We start from the raw sequence: 23,674 nt of genomic DNA, 5'->3' as shown, positions 1-23,674 counted from the left end.
ATTAAGTTTCTTCAGAAAGCAGATCAAGCAACACCATACTGTGCAGCAAAGCAGGACAACATCTTTCCTTCCTCTCTTGAAAAACAAGGAATTTTAACACAAATGAGAAAACTATTGTGGACTGAATTTCTTGGCACTCTGCAAATATTGCCTTCTCTACAAAAGTTACACTGGGAAATTGCTTAGCACATAGAAGGCAATGAATTCCTTGGGGCTTAATTCTGTATTGTGTACAACTTCTTTTGAAGTCAATATTAGTGATGTCATGTTAATTTTTCTTACATCTGCCATTCTTATCTTAGAAGGGGAAAAAAATCCTTTAGTTCCATTAAAAATTCCTTGCAGACTGTCTTTTGTGCAGTTGGTGAGTTTTGAAAATATCTGAGAAAAATTAACATTCAGCGTATATATTAATAAAAATAGAGAGAAACAGAGGAAATGAGCAAAGTGTAACAAAACTGCTGATACTGGATAAAGGCAAACCCTTTCAAGAAGACATGCATTAACACCTTCCTGACAAGTGAAGACAGCAGCAAAAAATCATCTCATCTCTTTCCATTGCATCAACAGGAAATCCAACAATAGCAAAGCTGGTGAGCACAGGCCCTGCAGCAGTAAAGACAGCTCTGTCAAGCACAAAACAGTTGGTGAAATTGTGAAGTTAAATTGTGAATTCCAGACTTTATGCAGACTTCCATGACAGAAATTCCTATCCCCTTACCTGTACCCCTTAATCACACAGACCCATATGATGTAATGCTCTAAGATTAAAAAGGAAAATTCTTGTTTTCTGTATTTCTTGTATTCCTGAGGGCCATAGAAAGAGTTTTCTTTCACAAGAAAAATACTGAACCTTTGACTTTTAGAACTTTATCCTATCTTTACCCTTAAAATATGCTGACAAGCACCTTTTCTTGTTTGAAGAAGCCAAAGTGAAGGATAGCTGCAATGTGACACACAGCACCTGAAACATGAGATTTTTGAGCAGGACTTGGCAGGGGAGGTTGGCCTCTCCCCATATTTTACTGCAGAATGCCTGTCTATCAACAACATCCCCAAAATGCCTTCACTGGTTATTTTATTTCATAATATTTCATGCCTCCTATAGGCTGAAGTTTCCTGTTTTCCCATGTCTTTTTACTTTGTGTGGTTGCATATTCAGTTGCAAATTGTGCAGATAACCCTGAGTGACAGAGCCAATATTAATCTGAGGGATCACAAAGAACATAAACCTGGCAAAATCTTGGAACAACAATGACTACAGCAGCAAAAGTGATGTTCTTGATTCTCAGTTTTCAAAGTGCATGTTAGAAGTACAAGGACAGCACAGCACCAGAATGATAACGAGGATGTTGTTAATTATTAAGTGGATCAATGGTGTGTCAGTCATTCCAACATGAAATAGATTCCACACCATAAACCACAATTCTTTCATGCTCAGTAGTGCACCATGGCTGAGTGCAACTACATCAAATGAAGAAAAGTATCACTAACTTCTACTTCCTGAAGTGCTAGCAAGCCCACACAATTAAAATAAAAATTACCTGATCAAGTTGCGTGAGCAAACGTTTTTTAGTTCTGGATTTTACTTTTGGTCATTTAAACGCTGTTTATTTGTTTGTTTCTTTTTAACAGACAGATATTTCTGTGATTTGCAAAGCATGCAAGCTACAGAGGTTATTTAAAATAAACCTAGCATCATAAAACAGAGGAGGTTCACTGCCTTTAATGGAGTAATTTATATCTCCAAATAGTCACAGGGATCAAGAACAGCAATAGTTATTGGACAGGCCAATCCATTTATGAGTTCAATCACAAGGAGGAGAGTTTAAGTGCTGTAAGACTGGTGATAAACCTGCCACAGCTTCAGTTAGCATTCCTTGATTTCCTCAGATATCCAGACATGAGGAAACACTCCAATTTCACGTGCTTTGCTTTATGTCCGAATTTGCCATTTTCTACTGCTAAATGCCCATAACACTTGCATTTAGTTTTTTATTTCAGATATATTTTCAAATATACTGATTGTCATAAGAAGGTTTTGATCACTGAAAGATGTATCACCTTAATGAAGTTCTAGAGATTGAACAAGCCATTATGCTAATGCTACTCAGCTACTTGAGCTCTGATGAGATCTTGGATATGAGGAAGTTGTGTTAATTTACCTTCCAGTGTGCAAAATTGAAATGCATTTAACTGAGTGGCCTGTGCATTATGTAAAGCACAAACCAAAAAACCTTCCTGTTACTACACAATTAGACTACAATAATGTCTGGCCTCTGGCATTTTGATATTTGATATATTAACAAACTCTGAATGAAAAGAGGAAAACTGTGCAACTTTAAACAATAGAAAAATTATTTCCGTTAGAACAGACTGAAAAAGTACTTTAACAATTTATTTTTGAGAGAAAAGCTATTACATAAATTCATTTCTGACCCACATTATCATCTTTTGTTCACCACACCACAATGAGGATGTTGTCAGAGAAACAAAATAAAGCTCCAGATGCAGGGTCTTGTCTTCAAGGCACGGTTACATCCTTTTGTGATGGTAACTCAACTCACCTTTTCTAGTTCTTCATTTGAACACACATTTACAAACATCTAAATATCTTTTAAAATGGAGAGGCCACAACCTTTTCCTTCCTTTGCTTTTGAATACAGCAAATTTTTGTTTGAAAACAGCTTGTTACATAAGTTCATTTATTTCAGATCCTTAAGTTATATCAAGTGTACAAAACACATTTCCTCCACAACAATTTATTACATTCTCAATTATTACAATGTTAATTAAAGAATTCATGTTACATGCTGCATGCAAAACATTTGTGAAATAAAGTTCTAAGTACTGCCACTAAAAACTTGTTCATATATAAAATTGAGCATATATTTATAGTCTGGATGAAATATCAAAGCTTTTCAGTAAGCATGAATTTAAAGACTGTTTAAACTTATTAGAAAACAATTTATTTTCCAGATTGCTACCCAGTGAAGCAGAGTTCTCCCATTATCAGTCAACTTACTCAGTCTCTGAGCAGCCTCCAGGGCATCATTTGCAGAATCAGCTACAAAGAATCTCTGAACTGTAACCCCATGGTCTGCCATTATTTTTTTGCTTTGGTACTCCTGCAGGTTGAGCCATCGTCTGGGGGTTAATTGAACAGCCTAGAAACAACAAGAGGGGAAAATAACATAATGCTCATTAAGAAGAGTTCATGAGACAGCCCACTGAGCTCTTCCACCTTATGGTTATCTCAAACCAGCAGTTAAACAACACCCAGAGAAAAGGTAAAATACTTATTGATTTACCTAAGTGTCTTTTCTTAACATTTGTGCATCCCAAGTGCTCTGAAAGCTACAGATATTTTTTAAAAGCTACACAAGGCTCACTTGGCCAGACAAAATGTCTTGCATTTAATATCAAGGCAAATTTGGCTTGAACTCCAAAGTCTATTTATGTTTCAATGTTTTCCTCTGCTATAAAAGTAGTAACAGACTCTTACATTAAAACAAATTCAGTTTCATGTTAAATATCCTTATTCTACAACATTTCACCTAATCCTTCCCTATAAAATTATTTCCACTGATTCTATGCATTTGTTGAAGCATATCTGAGAAGAAAAACAAGAGACATGGAATTAGCATTATTCTGTAAGAAACTATACACTAATACATGTATTTTCAGTGGTCTGCTATCTCTGGTTTGTTCATTGTGCTTCTAAGCAGCAGGACACCAGCAGAGCCACATCAGCCATGCCAGGCCAACAACAGCTGGTTATAATAATTAGAATAATGAGAATAATGAGAATAATTCCCTCCTCATTCCTGACATGCCAGTTAAGATGCCCCTGTGGGAATATAAACACATCCACACCCCATGGGTACAAAGATCTTACACACACCAAGACACCCCATGTGCTTGTCCTTGCAGGAATCCTTGAGACTCTACAGAAGTCAGAGATCTTTACTGAATGGTTTTAAGAAAGGACACATTCTCCACACAGGATGAATTGATTCACACAAAAGCAATAATTAAGGAGCTAGAGCTGACTCCTGGCAATGTTATAATGGCAAAGGTGGAGCTGGCTCCTGGCAATGGTATAATTCCATTTTGTGCCAGCCAAAGATGCTTTTCCCACATGGAGAGACAAAGTGCTGTCCCCCTGGCAGCCAGCCACAATCAGTTCTTGGTTTCTCCTGAAGTAAGGAACACAGCATGCAAGCCAGTGCTACGTATTTAGAAATGTTGGACAAAGAGGATTATTTACTATACTTTCATCTCTAACAGCATGATAAAAAAATTATCAACCTAATGCAACTTTATACTGGAAACAAAACCTCTCTGTGCTATCAATAACACACCCTCTCACAACACTCAAGGTTTACAGGCTGAGGTGTCTCAAAAGCAAACTTCCATCTGTTCTATTCTCTTTGAAACACAGCACAAAAGATTGATGCACAAAGAAAACACAAACCCATCTTCTACAGTATAGAACTGCATGTTTTCTGTAAAAGTGACTCCCACTGAACTTAAACAGTTACAAATAGCTCAGGATGACATTTTAAATCCTTTTATGCATAACCTGATTAATGTATTTTAGAGGAACAAAATGGCATTGTCAGTTTGCTCCATGGCTATCTCTAATTCTGCACATCATACAGACACCTCATATGATTTATATTCCTCCATGCTATTCATGGATATGTTATTACAGTTATGCAATACTTCAAAGGTAGGGTCAAAATTTAAAGTCCCTTTCATAATTGTTGACATTTAATTTGTTTTCCTATTATAAATTCTCTGCTAGGCTCTAACAATTATCACTTCAGGATCATTCCCACAAAGGGATTAACACTAGGGGCCAGGAGGGACCCTTTTACTTTATATAAAAAATTCTACAGGTCAGTAATACTGCTGATAAAATTTTGGTCACTGGTTTTATAATTTAGACCAAGTCTTCAAAACAGCTTTTATTCATAACTTAGAAAAATAAACCAGTTTCACATATAAGTATTACTAAGCTGATCTAAATCAAATAAATAAGAAGGAAAATATTTTTAAAAATTAATTCTGGGGAAGATTTTTGTGGCTGTTGCTTAATGGGAACTGCAGTGACCTCTGCTCCCAAGAACCCTCTCAGCACCTCACAGGTGCTTTTGGGATCCAACAGCATTAAAACTCAAAATATAACTCAAAATGTCCCACAGAGATATTCCACTGATGAGATGCTAAAAGTCTTATTACATATGCATAAAGTGCAGACAGACATAAGGGACATTTCTTACAGAAGCTGGACAAGTAATATTACGATATTACGAAATATTTCTTTCCTAAATGATGAACCAGACCAGTCTGAAGAACACAGAAAGAAAATAAAAGAATCATTCCTTAGAAAAGGGTCTGGGGGGTGATGAGACAGTCCTAAGGGTGATGAGACAAAGGTCTGCTCAACAACTGCTGGCACAGAAGAACAAAGCCTACAAACCCCAGGTTAGTGAGCAGACTTTTTTCCCTGCTATATCACATAATTCAAAGAGAGACCATCTTACTGAGTGCCAACTGAGCACTTTCAATCAAGTCTTTGCACAAAAGACAAACTCCTGGTTGTGAATGAACTGCTTGATATAATTAATAAGTATCTGAAGTCTGTACCAGAAGCTCTGAAGAGCAAGGAACATGAAAAACTTGCTTTAAAGCACTTGCAGGATACCCACCATATGTCATGGGGACAGCAGGAAAACCAAAGCAGTTACAAGAGATAAAATAAAGCACAAGCTTTGAATCTGTAAAGGTGACTGCTCTTTCAAGACTATCTTGAAAAATCAAAACAGCTGTGGACATGCATTTTAGGGTGAAGACAAAAAAAAGGTGACCATGAAATCACAGAAACATGAGATGCTGCTTTGAACTAATTTCCACCCAAGATGCTTTGGCTGCAATAAATGTGTATCTGAATTTATACAAGAACCTTGAATCCCTACCCTCCAAATACATTTATACCAAACATTCTCAAAAATCTCAGATGAGCTTCAAATGGCCTAAATTCTTGGGCATCATAAACTTTTATGCATTCTACAGATAAATCAACATGTGAGACTGACAGTAAGATGCTAATGCACAAAGGTACAGCCCCAAAACTCTAGAGAAAAACCTACAAGGTTTGAGAGAAAGCTATTTCCCATAGATAGTCTTCTGTAGGCAGCCTTAATCCAACCCTTCCCCCTGAAATTTGTTAGAAGGAGACTTTAATCTGGCACAGAACACAACTCTGCCATCACATCTTTGTTTTACTCATTCTCCTGTTTTACAGCTGTTCCATTGCTTGCAGCAGCATCAAACAGCACTGTTAGATTGGCCAGTTCAGTCCCAGCTCTCAGCAAAGACAGACTAAAGAATTAGATGGTAAATCAGCATCAGAAAAATAATCTCAGTGTGAAAAAGGGAATGGGGAGAACAGCTGAAAGAGAACCTACAGCACAGGAAAGCAGAGTCTAGCTTTTAGTAATTTCTGTTAATTGTTCTCATCACCTTCTAATCCCAGTTTATCCCCCCTTGAATATTTTTATCTCCTCACACATTGGTCAGAAAACAGATGAGAAAACACCAGAGATGTCTCAGATCTTTCCATGAAGCTCTGTCCCAGCTGACACCCAGAATGTTCCACAAGTTCAAGCTGTATCTGTGTTTCATCTCTCTCTTTATTGCAAGGTTGGGCTGCAGTACAAGGAGTAGATCCTGTCCCACCAGCCTGTGAAGAAGAGACTGGAAATTGTGTGTGGATTTTAGTAAACCCTGACTCCCTGTGTGACATCTCATCTTTCATCTTCATAAGATGACAGACATTTTCCACTGGTAGCATTTTCTGTTATTCTTTCATATAGGAACTTTGTGTTGTGTATTGATGTGCACATTGAAGATGCAGAGTGGATCTTATTTGAGATTCAGATCTGCCTGGTAAATCAAAAGGTGTTGGTTATTTTCAAACCACAAATAAGGTTTAAGAATAAATCAGTTTTTGAAACTAAGAAAACATTACTAGCAGCACACAGAAAATAAAATGTTGTTATTTAAAATAATAAAGCTTTAAAGAGGATTGAAATTCATCCTAATAAGATATTTCTTAAGATTAAATTTCTAATGAAAGTGCTTATCAAAGAGATTAGTACACTTAAATAGAGCTCTTTTACAACTGATAACATTTCCTGAGAGCCTGACAACAACATCAAAAATCCCAAAACTCAAGTAAGTGGAACAAAAGGCCTCAACTGAGCAGTAACATGAAGTGAGATGAAGGCAGAATTATTTATTCAAGTACAACTTTCAAACCAGATTTTCTCCTGCTGGCTAGAATTATTTGGCATTTTCCAAAAGCAAAAAATATTGCTTGGGTTTCACCTCTAATCTCTCTTCCCTTCTCAATCTCCAAGATTTTTGTTACCAGTGAGAATCACACTAATGTAGACCAAAAATATATATAGTGAGGAGGATTTAGAAAATTGCTATTAGTGGGAATTGTGTATTTTGTTCTGAACAAGCTTTCTGTCCAAAGTTCCTTCTTTATATAAGCAGAGACCATATTTAGTCCCACAGCATGATTAAATGAGTGGCACACACATCAAGAAATCAAATATTTCTTTTTGATCATCTTAACAAGGTCAGGTGTTGCAGAATTGTATCTGTGGTTTATTGACTACTGCTAGGAAAAAAATTGATTCTTCATATAACCTGCACAAGCTCTTACTTAACACTTTTTTTTTGGTAGGTTTTTTTTTAATAAAATGCTAAAGGCTCTGCACAAATAATGTATTTGGATTTGCATTATTCTTCCACTATTCCATTTGCCAATTCTTTAGCTGTCACATGACAAGAAAAAAATTGCATTATTTAAATAACAAGGGCTGAAAAACTAGCAACTTAGTTAAAGCAGAGTGGAACTAAAAGTACATCTTCTAGCAAAAATTTGCTTCAATATAAACAAAAAAAAACCAAAAAAGACCCCAAAAAACCAAAAACAAAACACCAAACTTCCCCCCAGAAACCCCCAAACAGATTTAGCAAACACTGCAACAGAGACATCGTTGTTATATGTGCAGCATTAATTACTGAGATGTAAAACATCTTTCAGATGACCCAGGAGGTACCTACTGAGTGCTTGCTTTTGGAAAAAGAAAACACACACACAAAAACCAGAAGAAACTGTCTTAACACATTCATCAAGAAGTTTGCAAGTTGCATGTTAACTACTTCAGCAAAACCCTGCTTGAAAAGAAATGTTAACACATGTTCCATGTAAGCACCAAACAGGAGCAGCATCAGAGAACCCAAACTTCATCAGAGTATGGCACTGACTATTTCTTACCTGAGCCTATATGCTCAGGATGAGGTTTTCTCATTCTTTGGCCTCCCTGGTGAAATATCCAAGGCTGACTTTTTAAAATAGAATAAATAAAATAGAAAGAATCACTTATGTCTGTTCTTTAACAAGAATATGAAGAAGCTGTCAAAAGGAATAACTGAAAGGTCAAGTCTGACAAACAACTGAAGATTCAAATTACACCCTCTATTACAACTGAAGCCTCCTTCATAAAAAAAGGTCATAAAAAAAAATCAAAATTTTAAAAATTTAGTGCCATTTCATGCCTAATTCCATGTAGAACTACCTTGGCTAACCATACACAACCAAATATTTCACCTTATTAAGTCCAGAGCTCATGTGTAGATCATTTCCCTAAAAAAAGCCCTAAATATAATACTTATTTTCTCTTGGTAAGACTCTACTTTTATAAAATGCCAAATGATTCTAGCTTGGGGAAGAGAATCCAGTGTTAATCAACACTATTAAAGAAAACAAAACCACCACTAAGCAAATTTCTAGGATAATTGAACATCCCTTGACACACCTATATAATTTGAGCAGCTCTACTGTTTTCATTAGCATAGCTTAATGCATTTTATTGCATCACTGTTAAAAGGAAGATACACTCTAACATCCAACACTTCCTTTTAATTTACAGTATTAGTGAAAACCAGTATTAGTATCACAAAAAAAAGATGGACTTTTAAAAGCACCTGGCAGTAAAGTTGGGCAAATAAATGCCCACTTCTTTCTTCTCCCTCTGCTGCTCCACAGAAGCCAAGGAGCTGTAACTGTGCTCATTGATCCTGTGCCAGTATGAAACAGCTCTAGCAACACAAATTAGCTCTGCATGAATGCAAATTATATGTCAAATATATAGGTATCAGGTTTTATAAACTTGGGGTTTTTTGTAATGGTTATATTGGAAATAAGTCAATTGGGAAGAAAAACCATGGTGTTTTTGAGGAGGTGAGGAGATGTAGTCTGTATCTGAAATTAAGACAAGATGTATTTAGTGTATGTGATCAAAAATAAATGTCTGTCACCAAAAAAATCTATTTGCTTAGCCAACACATTCTACAGCATTCCAGTTTATTCAATTTGTGCACTCTGCCCTGTAATACAATTCCAAGCACATATGAAGGAAAGCAGATACACAAAGATGACAGTAATGAAAGAGCAGACCATTCATCAATGTGAGGCATAAACCTTTATTATATTTATTGACATACAGCCTCTGTAATTGACAAAGATGTAGAAGTTTCTCTCAAAAAGAAACCATCAGAAATAAACTAAACTGAATATCCTCATATAAACCACTGTAGGTACAGACACATTTTATTAGGTCATGTATTTAAAATATACCACATAGGCCACTGAAAACAAACTAAAGCACTTATTTCAGTTTGCTGGCAGTGCCCACAAAATGAGTAAGTTCATTCAAGAAGAAACAAAAATGTAGCAAAATGGCACCACAACTAAACAGAAGTTTACCACAAATATAGTCATGAAATGCAAAAATATGCTCTGTAGGGAAAGCAAGTCTTTGAAGAAGAAAATAAACTGGAAGGAGGTAAGGCTGATGGGCTTGAAGCTGTCCCATGAGCCACAGCTCATATCCCCTTCTCTTCAGAGAGGCCAACACTGCAAACCTGGGGCCACATTAGGGACAACAGGACAGAAAATGCCCTTCCCTACTAATGTCCTGCTGGCTGCCACAAACCAGCAATTGTCATCTTCCAAAGCAGGAGCCAGCATCCAGGGCATGCTGTTTAAAAGCCACAGAGCAAACTGTGTTCCATGCCCATCCCAAATTGCCTGCTTTGGCTGGGATGCCAGATGGCAGCAAGGTCCCTTTGGTACCAGCAGGTCCAGCAGCCTCATCCAACACTGAGATTATGATCAAAGCCTCCATCTAGACCTCTGTGATATATTTATGAGGGATAAAATTGGTTCTGTGAGCTAGTTTAGGAAGAAGCCTTGAATATTTCCCTGACAAAATCAATTTCCATACTTTTGTTCACAGCAGTCAGGAATTGCTTATTTTTTAGTCTGTATCAAAGCACCATAAGCAGACCAGGCCTTAAATAAGAGCATCTGGTTTTAAAGCTACAGGTAAAGCTGAAGACCTTTTAACATTCCATTACTTATTCCTACAAATGGGAATTCATTTTAACTGATTAAAACCCCACAGAAACTCTAGTTAACAGCTATAGGCCTTTGAATTCCGTATTTATTCCTGAAAATATAGCACACAAAATATCCTGAGCAGTAAAATACACAGAAAAAAAAAATACCTATCACATTTCCCAGTTTTTTAAAGGCTAATGCATTTTAATCAATAAACTGCAGGGTAATTTACTGTTCCATACCAATAAACTATACACTCACTTTTCAGAATAAGTGAGATCTGTCCATGCAACAAAGGTTTATGAAACCTAACTTTAGATAAAATACATAAAAAACACACATGAAGTATGGCCCTACCTTTTTGTTTAGTAAATCTGGACTGCCTGTCCTGTTGGATAATTGCTACTATTCCTAACATCTATGACTCTTTGAAACAAGATGTGTTACATAACTAAATGGTTCTCTCCATATACTGAGAAAATATAGAAAAAAAAAATGGGGGCTTTTTTATAAAAGGAGCTCACAGTTACTATAATTATTAGGATTGCTATTGTTAAATTGTTTAAAAAATTGGGCTCAAACAGTTGAGAGGGTGACCAAGAGCTTGGAAAGCATAAATTTTAAGTTGATCAACTTCAGAGGAGTGGAACAAGCCACCACCTCTGCTCAGAAGCTCTCGTTCCTGAAAATGAGACTCATTGCCTGCTGCAAACCAAGCCTGGCAAGACAGCATCAAACTCCCTCCCTGCTCAAGAGCATTTCTCCTTCCAGAGCAATCACTCACATTCACTGCAATTCACTGTCCAGAACAGCAACACTCCAGAAGAACTTCAGAAATGTGGTTTGAAACAATCACAGGATTGTTTTTATTACTGCATTAGGTGTTTGTGTCACCACTTACTTCTAGTCGAGGCAATCAAAACAAGTGCTTAGTTAAATCTTGCCCTCAATACTTTCCCACAGTTCAAGGACAAACCAATTTCTCTTGTCACACATTGCAAGATTCTTTTTAAGAGGAGCTGCTGCAAACCAGAGACAGGAATCAGAGTGCATCATAGCAGAAAAAAAAAGGTGACAAACATGAAAGAAACAAAGAGAAGAGCTTTGTCAAACTCATAAATGTCAATTTTAGGGAAGGAATCTATTAAAATGAAAAGCTAAACAAGGTATATTTAGGGATCTAATCCTTTTTAGTTAAGAGAAACTACTCTTCTCCCATCACCAGGCAGCACTGATTATTTTAATAAAACCTAATAAAGCAAGGATTATCAAGCACAGATTACCTACCTGTAGGTAACAAAGCACACTAAACCAATTGATGCCAGTTGACATCACTCATCTGTTGAAAAACAGGCAGTCACCAATTACTAACAGAACAATAACTTGTTTGTTTAATGAATATGCTAATTTACTGAGCTCTCATTAGACAGATATGCAGGCAATATTGATGAGTTCCATAAGGCATTATAAAGTATGGCTGAATTATTTCAAAACAAATTAACGCAGAAAATATTGTACACTGTTTAATGGAATAATAAAAGCCTGGTAGCAAGTGAATCCTCTGGGTGAGCCCTCTGAAAAAGGCCCAAGTTAAAACCATGACCCATCATCCATGTTTGGGTGTGGTCCCTGGAGAGGCTTCATCTGCCTGAAATGTACCTGAAGGCCCTTCAATAAAAACAAAACTGCTTTTTATTATCTTAATTTTGTCTGGTTTTAGGTAGTCCCAACAAGGCATCAGTAGCAGTAGGTGTTTAGGTCCTCCAGCAGGGAGAACTTTGCATTTTCCACACAACCACCTGCAGTACCTCTGTTACCAATAAATCCTAAGGAAAAGCTGGTTCATCTGCATTTAGTGCAATGCAACACAGCCCTGGAAACAAAAGCACTGATTAAATTTTCAATTCATAGTTCATTTTGCTTGTGTTGGGACTGCATCTATTTTCTGTTTTTCTCTCTTAATAATTTTAAGTTCCTAAATTAAGAAGGAAATAGAAATTGGTTTTTCACTCAAGAAAGAGCCATATCTGTCAATTTGTAATCATTTATTCATACACAATTTAAATGAGAAACAATATTAAGTTCCCCTTCAAATTTCAGTTTTACCAAAGGAGTTTTATTTCAATAATACCACAGAAACGAACTGAAATTTCTATCAAATAAACATAAAATATCCTCTACATAAGATAGCCACATAAGCCACATTTCTGCTTTTTAAGAAGAAAATACAAAGTTAGACACAAGGGACTGCAGCAGGGAACACTTTTAGGCAGAGTAGGAAGGTCTGACATTTTTGTGTAATACAAGACAGTTCAAAGTAGCAAGATCCTGCAGAAACCAATTATAAAAAGAACAGTTTCAGCCTCAACCTGAACAGCCTACCCAGAATGTTAAAATTAACCTGGGAAAGTGAATGATTTAGCTAAAGAAATAAGCCTACTGGATTTGACCCCAAAGTCAAGTCATGAATCAAACTCCCTCACTCTCCCCCGATTTGCTCACTGAAGTGGGAGAACCTTCCCAAAACTCACTTGCTAGCTGAACTGCCAACTTTCCAAGGTAATTGAATCTAAAAATATGTGGCTCTAGTAAAGGTTTTCCACATTAAAATTAAAATGCCATCATTACTGGGGGGGGTTTATACATTTCATTCGCTACCTACTGCTTCAAAATTAATTCATTAATAAATATATGAAATATTCATGAGGATTTACTTCTTCCATCTTTAAAACAACATTCCCTTCCACTAAAAGATATATTAAACTACAATGACATATTAATCAATATTTATTAGGAAACATACAATGATACTTCAACATCCCTCTTTATTTTTGACCCAGTGCTTTCTTTCCTCTCTCAATGGTAGAATCCCTCATCTGGAAAAGAGGAACATCAGAACTGTGTCCATCAGTTCTGAAGTGGCTGGATGCTGGGGAGGCTTTCTTTGCTTTATTTCTCTCTTTCATTAAAGCACATCTAAATTTTTCCACCATAGCTCTAACAGCAAAAATTTTGCTGTGTTTTACCAAATATCACAGAAACAGAAGAGGATTTCAGAAGACAGCACCCATCTCTTTCACAATTCCAAAATTTAGACTACCAAACCATATTAACTGGATTAAGAAAACAGAAGAGTGTCTATTCATGAACCTTTCCCTTTAAACAAAACCATAGCAATATGAGCATGAAAACCACAAAGTTTTATAAACATCTCAGTTATGTCTTGTGTGTTTCACAGTATTGCAGATGAAATTGTAAGAATAAATGTACTCAGGGTGGAAGTGGGACTGAAGATCCTGACTGCATTCTTAACAAAATGTATTGACTCCCTTACTACCTTTCCTCAATGTTCCTGCTGTCTACTGCAAGAAACCCTTTTCTACCTCAAGGGTTTCTGAATGCCTGCCCTACTATGCTCTTTGACTTGATCTTGTGCCCCTCCTTGTCCTTCTAGGTTCAGTCTGATTGCAAACTGATTATCCCAGGCTTTACCTCTGCCCTCTCCTGAACCACAGTGAGTGTGGTGTGATGTTCTTCCACTGCAGAGCTCAGTCATTAGCTCCAGAAAACACAAATGAATTTACACAATCCTCTTCCAATGTGCCTTTATATCTTCCAGTGTGCCTATATATGTACAAACTCAGCTTTCTGATTTATCCTTCTGTTTACTTCTCATGCAAGGAAGCAGACACAAGAATGAACTTGAAGCAAGTCCTTCACTCATTGCAGATTTAAAGTCTCCAGTAACGATTACACTTTATAGACTTATTTACAGCTTGCTTACACTCAGGGATTTTGACAGCTATTCTGTAAATACACTCTCCTACCCACTAAGCTCCATTGTAAACTACCAGGAACATGCACGGGGTCACACTTGAGCTCCTTCTGTCATTCTTATTCTCCTTATCTCACAAAATCAGAATCTGAGCCCACATCCTCGTGCTTTACAAGGCAGATCCTAGCAGATCATCATCATCCTGGATGATCCTTCTGGGTGGCTGCATGTATGGGTTTGTGAGGACTACAAAAGTCCTCAAAAGCAAAAGAGGAGAGGGTGGGAAGACTGTTCTCTTGAACAGCAAGACCCTGACCTCTCTTCTCCATTTCCCACACTTTGTTCAGCAGCTGTTTCAGTCAGGCTGCTACAGACTGACCTCTAAATAAAGCAGGACATCCCCAAACCCCTGACAGCTGCATCCTGCTGCCCACCCAGGGGAGTATTCAGGACTCTATCTACAGGCAATCAGCAAAATAAAATTTCTGCAAATTAAGTGACAGCAGCCTGGTGACCCTGAGAAGCCCTGGGATGCATTTTGCCTTGTGTGGACAGGCTGCCTGAGCAGGGCTGAGGACAGCCCAGGCCATGAACCTTCACCTCACCAGTGAACCATTAACAGCTTCCAAAAACCCTGACACAGGGCAGGTTCCTTTTTCTGAGGGATTACATGAAAACTATCTGGTTCAAACAACAAGCAGAAGGTCACCTCACAAACAGGAGGTCACAAAACAAAGCTGCCAGCCCAAACACCAAGCTGCCAATCCACCCCAAGAGCCAAACAATGCCCCCTGTCCTTACTGCAGAAATTGTTGGCAAAGTATTTTTTCCTTGCATTTTTAAACCAAATTTCAGCCTAATAAAACAGAATTACATGTGCCCAAAGAGCAAACATGTCTACAGAAGCTTTACACCTCTGGAATCGATTTTCAGAGCTTTTGCTTGGGCAAAGGAAGAATATGAATTCCCAGATTCAATTTCAATGCTTTTGTCAATGTTCTCACCATCAGAAGTTCTGCTTTGCATTAGTAATTAATTTTAGTCAAATTATGTTCATTTTGCTTATTTCATACTTCAAAGCTTTAAGAGAAGCATCCTTTCCTGACCTAAAAAAGTAAGGCTTTGAAGTATCTGATGAAAATAAACTCACTACCATACACAACTGCATAATCAGTTGCAGAAAATACTGTAACATGTTCCCTGCCTTGGCAAATGAAAGAAGATTGTTGGTGATATGCAAAACACATTCAAAAAGTGAAATAAGCCATCTTCTCCACATATTTTAAGTATCTTGAGGGGAAATTTTATATTTCTGTTCTGATCATAAAAATGTTTAATTTCCTAATTTTTTTACAAGATTAAAATGATATTTTTATGCAACTATGAAGAAATGCTCTAAACAGTAAACATAGCCAGAAAAAAAAATTCTAAAACTATTGTACCACCAAACATGAGACAAAGTAGCCACTACCAATTTTTTCTTTCCTGCATGCAAATTCAGCTTTCTAAATTGTTACAAAACCCAAAGCATATTCAATAAGATTAACAGAAATGTTTTTGCATTCATATCTCAAGTAATCATATCTATCAAAGAAGTGTTTCACGCCTACCATACCCTGGAAGAATGCTTTTTCAAGTGTTAGAAGTCACTGATATTTTAAGAAAAACACCGATAAAATGCCAATTTAGACAGTTTGAGCTCCATTTTTCATCACAGAGAAGGAAATATGAAACATAATCACAGCTTTTTTGTTCCAGTTCTTTAATATTGAAGTCAAATCATGATAATTTCCATGCTACCTGACTATGTCATCACAGAATATGACTTTGAGCACTAAGCCACATAACACTTCCAAGCAACAAAAATGCAAATGCCCATGGTAGTAAAATAAAGAAATACAGAAAAGTATCTACAGAAACAGTTTCAGTATGTGCCTAAGCCATATCTGGTTTATTAAACCAGTCCAGAATGGTCTATACCAATTTCTTTCCTGGATGCAGTAAGAAAGGACTGGTACCCATTTTTTGTTTCAGTCTGAATTGAAACTCTTTGTTGTTAATAAGTCCTCATTTTAATCAGACCATTTGACTTAGACTGACATGAAGCCAAACATTAAGAATATTTTTTCCTTCCTTTGCTGGTAATTTCTTTATTAATATTTTTCCATTATTTATACCTAATTATATAAAGTCACTCTGCTGCCATTCTCAAATTTCAAAGCAAGCTTAGGACACTACAAGAAGCATCACTTCATAATCCTCAAAGACTTTGACCTAAAGCAGATTTCTACATTTCTGACTGTATGGAGGGAGACAAATGTAGACTTTAATTCAATGAAACAGCACTTCCAAGCCCAAAGGATGATGGCATTGGATGTTGGCAATGGGTGATGCCAACTCCAATGGTTAAGGAAATTGGGATTGTGCCCAGACTTGTTTCTTGTGTCTTATTGCAGCCCATGCTGCATCCAGAAATAAACAACATTAGAATAAACAACAGCCACTGTTCTTCCCTCACCTTCTCCCCAGAGGGAGCTGCCAGGGCCCTGACCAGTTCTTGTTCCCACATGTTCTCCTGTTGTCAGCTCCTCACACATCTGCATTTGGAAGTTATCAGAGCTCTCCAGAAACCTCCTGGAACTCCTGATATGTTCCCAGCTGTGCTGTCCCTCCAGGAGGACCTGGGGGGAGTTAAGTCCTCCATGAGGACAGGGCCTGCTGAGGCTTCCTCAGGCTCTGCAGCTTCATCTGCTCCTTGCTGATGCAGGTGCCTGCAGCAGAAATGCACAACAGCCCTGTCAGAGATGTTGGTGTGCCCCCAAATCCTGACCTGTGGGTTCCAGCTGGGTCATCAGCCCTCCCTAGATGGAGCTCCAGCACTCCAGCTGCTCTGGAGTCATGTCCAATCATCTCACATCATGGTTAAAGCAAGCTCTAAATAGCTGTTCCCCTGCTTCCAAAATTTATGGTGTTACTTTAGACTATTTTAATCTGAGCCATTTAACTGAAAAACAAATCTAGACTGAAACTCTGCATGAAAGAATTCAATTAAATAGATTCACTGTTTCCAATGTGTTTGGAGTGACAGAATTGATGATGATAGAAAATTTAAGGGAAAATACATTTTTATGCCATCTTCAAACTTTAGCAAGTACTATCTTGACAATAAAAAGGATATGGTTTCTTTTAATAGGCCTTTCATCTTTAATTATCATGAATAGCTCTATGTTTTACCTATACCCATCAGTGTTATGTACAATTGGCACATAGAACTCCTCCAATAACTGGAATTTCCCTGACATTTTCATACCAATACTCTGTGTGAACAACTTTTCTTTTTTACACAAGGCAGTAACTGCTTTCTTGGCTGACATGAAATTAGCAGATGTCAAATTAAACTGTCCTTTTGTCCACAGATCCTTCAGAGAAAGATATCAAAAGATAATGAAGTGTTCCATTAGTAATCTGTGTCTGGTTTTTAATTTGCAGTTTCATATTTTTCAGTCAAAAGTCTTGGACAAGCAGGCAAACCTAGCAAACACGATCAAAACTCTCACTTAATTTTTCACTCCTCCTGACAATTCTTACAAAACTTTTGCATCTCATGAAGAATTTAGGTGGACAAGTGATTTTCTCTCCTGACACAAACTGAGGCTGATTTTCACAGTTTACATTGCTCAGACTCCAACCCAACCCAGACTGTGATTCTGCAACACACAAATTAAAGACAAACAGGGTAGACAGAAATTGATCTGTCACCAAGCACTACCCATGTGCAAGGTAAGTAAACACAACTGAATAATAATGTAGCACAAAACAGGCTTAAAAGTCTTTTCTTAAATGAAACAGTCTTTGAGTGAAACATCCCAAACCACATTCAAGCCCAATGGGGTTGTGAGTGCCTAAAGCTTTAAGATTTTGGACTCAAAGCTTCCAAACACGCAGATAATCGCAGAATCAGAATTTAATTCAACTTTGGGATACAGACTCTTACAGTTTAGAGAAACCTATGAGCAATTAGGAAGAAACCAGAGAGAGGACAGGAAGAAAAAAGCTCATGGGTAAATCTGCTCAAAACAAAACTTGGACTTATTGAATGTATTTTGTGCTATCAGTATAAGTTGTTGACTGAAGAATTAAAAAAGATGTTCCAACAAGTAAGTGGAAAAACAGCAAGTCTTTAAATTCCTTCACAGTTAACATTTAGCCACTAATTATACAAAAACATCACCATCAGCATAATAGCACAAACAAACTACAACACCAACCTAGGGTTTTAATTTTCATTACCACATTAAAGGATGGCTTCAGCTTGCAGTTCAGAATCTGCTTTAAGTCTCACTTGTACAACAAAGAATTCAGCAGCACAGCAAAACTCCACTATTAAGGAATCTTTCACAATAGTCAATCTTGACTCCTATTTGTTTCATACCCACTCCTGCTGTTATCTAGTTAAAATAAAATCAATAGCTTCTAATCATGGATCAATGCTTAATAACCAGTTCCAAAGCTACTGTCATATGCACTTGGACAGGTAATATGACTTCTCTGTCCTGTGTTTTATTAAAGTGCTATGGAAGAAATAAGCTGAGTCACAGATGGTTAGAAACTGTTTTTAGAGAATTAGAGGAGGAAACTTTCTGGAGAAAACCCTCAGAGTATGTGCTCAAGTCTGTAGATGATAGTAACAGTCACAAATATGCACAGAAAAACTGGACTGGCCAAGGCAAAAACGAGCTGAGCTACTCACTACAGGTGTGGCCAACAATAAAAATTATCAGTTGAGGTTAAATCACTTTAGAATGAGTGAGTCCCCAAAACAGTGAGGGAGACAACCTCATCTCTATACATTAAATGAGGACATTGCCCATTTTTGTGAAAATGAACCTTCTAAACAAGAGAAAGGATAAAATAGCAGAAAAATTAACTACTTCCAAGAAACAACTATAACCCAACTGTGTCTAAACCTTCATCTCACTTCTCTGTATTCCCAAAAGAACCTCAGCAGCTTCACACATTTCAGATAAAATCCCTGCTGGCAGTCATCAGCCAGATAGACCAAATGAAAGGTGACTTAAAAAAAAAATTAAAAAAAAAAAGGAAAACTACCACATACACTGACATTTCCAGAGAAAAACAAGAGGAAACAATCACTCAGATAACTGTAAAGAAAACACAGTTTGTCTATTGACAGTTTATCTAGTTCCTCAGGAGGCAGATCAATGAAAAAAACCCACTTGTTTTATATAATAAAAAACTTCAACCAATGCTGAACATACCCAAGGAATGTAAGGAGTCTCTGGGTAAACTGGTTGGGAGTTCAGATGGGGGGGTCAGGAACGATTTATTCAGAGCCATGTTTAAAACCACAGGTGCAGCTAATTCTCCATCTAATATCATATTCATGAAGGCTCTCTCTTCTTATCTAATTAGCCCCATCCCCTGATTATACCTCCATGAGGTAGAAAGGAAGGTAAATCAATGCAGCAAAATGCAGCTTTTCTGCTTCAAGACAGAGCTGTGATATCTGTGTCAGAGCCAGATTGCTCCCAGGGTAGAAGTTCCACTAGTAGAAAACTAACTGGGAGAAAAAAAAAATCAAAAAAAAAATCACAGTCTGAGGTTATATTTATGTTTTCATTTCCTTTTTCATCTCAAAATAGGATTCAATAACCATGTGTTTAATGGAACTGCCGGGGAGGAGTGGGCCAAACATCTGCTCCACTTTGGCATTTCAGTTTTGTCTAGAGTTTGAGGAGGGCTTTCCTGTCATTTGGATGAGGTGCCTGTAGAAAAAGCTGTTTGTGAAAGTCTGTAGGCTCATGTATTTCCTGCCTCTAAAATGTAAAACCTTGAAAATATAGCAAAACTGCCAACCAGGAAAAGCCAAATAGGGAAGCAGTCCAAAGAAATTTTCAAGAACACCAAAGAAAACTGGGAAAAAAAGAAGAATTCAACATTGAAGCAGCTTCTAAAGCCATGAATTGAAAAGTTTTTTTCAGTTTTGTGTCACATGGAGGATCAGCTATCACAGCTGATAGCTTCTTGCAAGAGGCAGAACTTTCTCTGTTCAACATTAGTAAGGTTTTACAGATATCCAAGTCTAGGAACTGAAGGCATCTGCAGTGAGCAACCTTGCAGTTCCCTATGTGTAACTTCTTTAGATTCCAGCAGATTTTATAAGAAAAAATCTTGTTTAATTTCATCTTCCCCTTCCTTTTCTTTTTTTTTTCTTTAATATTTTCAATGCATGTGGAATCTGGATGTGTTCTGGCAGGACTGAGGCCCATTTTGAAGGTTGGCATAGGGCTCATAAGGCACCAACCAACCTGCTCACCCTATTACAATACTGGAGAGTTACCTTAAGCACTTTTTTTTTAAAAAATGATTCTGATTTAATTGTCCCTCGTTTATATTCATCGCTGAATTTCACCGCATCTGAAGCTATTTTGAATACACAGCATTCTCCCAAAGGGCCCAATCCAACTCCCATTCAAATAAACAGCCTTCAATGGAGCCTATTTGTTGCCAGCCAACAAGATTGAATTCTGCTGCCGAGTGGTCCCCGGAGCGTTTGTCACAGCTCTTCACAAATATTGCTCCAGCAAGAGCAGGCCTCAAAGCTCCAGTCCACATGCACTGCAGACAACTCAAACCTATCTTTTATCTTCTTGAAACCTTTGGTCAGGTTTAAAACTCCAGCAGCACAAAGAATCGAATCTATCAAGAATATAAACAGCAAAAGGAGTAAAAGAATATTTAACAGTTATAAAAAAGTAAAGGGAAAGCAAAAGGATGATAAAATAATTTCATATTAAAGAATCAACTACCATTTACTCCACCCCTAAAATGAAGCTACACAGGAAAATGTGTTCAGATTACAATGACAGCATATAACCAAATTTCACAGCTACAGTTTTGAAATAATAAGAAAAATTGCAACAAAGTGTAGAAACATCACTCCAACAGTAAGTCATAAGGGCTATGAGGAAAGAATCTAAATCTCACACAGGGTTACCAAAACAACAAAGTTGGAGACTGGTATTTCTTGACTGCATTCACACCATATGGAAGACCCTCATTCTGTGAAAGAAACACTGTGATGGGCTTTGAGGACAGGTTTTGGTGGCTTGTGCTAAATAAAGTAACAGTGTAACTTCTCATCTGAGCAACAGAATGAGTGATAGAAATGAGAAAAACTTTCAATGGAAGGGATCTTACTCTCAAATCCTTTATCCTATTTTCTAGCACAGAAATCCAGACTCTGGCTGATCAACTCATTTGTAGCTTAAAGTCTGAGACAGTGGAAGATTAGGGGACTGTTTAGATGGGAATTCTATTATGCAACACTGCCGAATTGAAGACCTTTATAAAGGAAAGTGGTTTGCTTTGAAGTTAAGAACTTGATTTGTTGTTATAGGGTATTGATGCGGTTCTTGAAAATAGCCTACTTGGAAAACACAGATCTTGGGAGATGCTCTCAGTATCTGGCAGAGTGCAGAAACAGAATAAAAAAATGTGATTTATAATACAAGCTCAACAGCTCTAGTTCAAAAATAATGCACAAAAAGAAGGTGATTTTTTTTTTAAAGTTGGCCACCTTGGTATCTTAAGAATACTCTTGAATATCTGAGCTGATACCCAGTTGTTTCAGTGGGGCAATTTACAGATTGCCTCCATGCTTTGAGACATAACAGAATAGACCATGAGCTCCTAATTTCCACCTATCTCTCACTGCACCACCTGGTAAAGACAAGGCTTGAAACCCAACCAAAGCACCTTAACCAGAACATCTCCTAAGTTCACACCAAATGACTCTCTCCAGACAATGCTCCATACTCACACCTTTCCAAACCCTACAAGAACAGGGATGTTACCTCTAAATTCCTTACTGCAGGATCAGACTCACCTAAGCCTTGATGGCAGGAAGACATCTTCAACCCTAAAATGAATATTCCCCAAACATTGTTGTGACTGACAGCATTGCCCATCCACAGTAATGAGATTAAATCTGTATATATATAAAGATAAATGTATGTTTATAGATATCATTGTTTATGTGTGTGTATATATCCACACACAAACAGTCTTCCTGAAAGAAAGGCAGTGAAATGGACGAATGCTAAATCAACAAATCAATTGCACTGAGTTCTGTACCCAGCATTCAAATAGGAAAGCTGGGCATAAAAGATTTCAGATTTACAGCCTCCTTCAGGTTAAAAGATAAACCACACAGCTGCAGTTGTGCAACACAGGTTAAGCACCAACATCACCCTTTACCCCCGAGCCCTGCACCTGCAGCCAGGAGCGTTCCCAGCAGCGGCACCTGTGCACAGAGCCGGACACAAACACGCTTTGCTTGTTCCAGGGGCTTTTGCTTCGTGGAAAACATTTATGCTCAGAAGTGTGGAGCAAAGTAAGGTTCTCATGCAGGTGCTCATGATGGAAAGGTAAAATAACAGAGTGGGTTGCCAAAGGCACGAGGGCTGTCCAGAATGTGCCTATCTCATTTTACCTCGGCGAGGCTGCTGTCGAGGCGAATAATGAACTCCTGCTACACCTCAAGAGAGCCCCTGAGCCCTTCCAGGACGCTCAGGGGCTCTTTCCCACAGCTCTGCTGAGGCTCAGGACCACCGGGAAGCCTGGGCTAGGATGGATTTCCCAGGAGAGCACAAGCAGGCATGTTCACCGCGGCGTGACCTCAGCCAGCCGCACTGAGCCAACCCACCGCGATGCTGCCACCGAGACGCGTTCAGACAGACGCTATCGCTTCGTGCACAGCGTCACCCAGCTCTGCTACTGAAATAATTCAGAGTTCTGGCAGGTGTGGGGGGAGCGGGGCGCTCCCGGCCAGCTTTGGTCTGCCCAGCCCTGAGCCAGCGCCGCCGCCACAGCTTCGCCCCGACCCCGCAGGCGCCGGGGCTGCGGGTCGGGCGCATCCTCCAGTCCGAGCATCGCAGCCAGCGGGAGCGCAAAGATTCCCCCGCGGCCGCGGGGCTCAGGCGGGCACGGCGAGCGGGGACGGCGGGGCGCGGGGCCGGGCTCGCTCACTCACCGGGAATCGGGCCCGCAGGCGGGCGGATCGCAGGGCCAGGTCCCGCAGCACGGCCCCCGCCTGCCCGGCCAAGGGCGCCGCCATCTTCGCCGCTGTCCCCGCCCTGCCCCGCGCCCCGGGCGGAAGCCCCGGCGGAGGCGGAGAGGGGCCGGGCGGGGCCGCGGCACCGCCGTGAGGGGCTGGGGGAGGCCGGGACAGTGGTGTCGGCACCTTGGGGCAGGGTATGGGCCCCTCTGAAGGAGGGTGCGCTATCTCTGACCAGGAAACACCGAGGGAGTTGTGCCTGTTCAGCCTCGAGAAGAGACCACCGAGAGGGGACTCCGTTAATGCGTGTAACTCTCTAAAGGTTTCTAGA

General features: G+C 38.7%; 1 protein-coding gene across 2 annotated transcripts in view; it reads right to left on the bottom strand.

Annotated features, from left to right (window-relative positions):
- SUCLG2 (succinate-CoA ligase GDP-forming subunit beta) overlaps positions 1-23,446 on the bottom strand; it is a 107,913-nt gene extending 84,467 nt beyond the window's left edge. For both annotated transcript variants that reach the window (XM_071439381.1, XM_071439382.1), the window contains exons 1-2: positions 23,320-23,446; positions 3,026-3,167 (exon numbers count right to left, since the gene is read on the bottom strand). In XM_071439381.1, coding sequence (XP_071295482.1) covers positions 3,026-3,167; positions 23,320-23,403 — 226 coding nt within the window. In that variant the 5' untranslated portion in view covers positions 23,404-23,446. The remainder of the gene's footprint in view (positions 1-3,025; positions 3,168-23,319) is intronic.
- Positions 23,447-23,674: the final 228 nt, after the last annotated feature.

The sequence above is a fragment of the Agelaius tricolor genome, unplaced genomic scaffold (genome assembly GCF_023055355.1).
Source record: "Agelaius tricolor isolate 1412-34295 unplaced genomic scaffold, bAgeTri1.0.p SCAF_14, whole genome shotgun sequence".
NCBI lineage: Eukaryota > Metazoa > Chordata > Aves > Passeriformes > Icteridae > Agelaius > Agelaius tricolor.
This window is presented reverse-complemented; position numbering and strand designations above follow the sequence as displayed.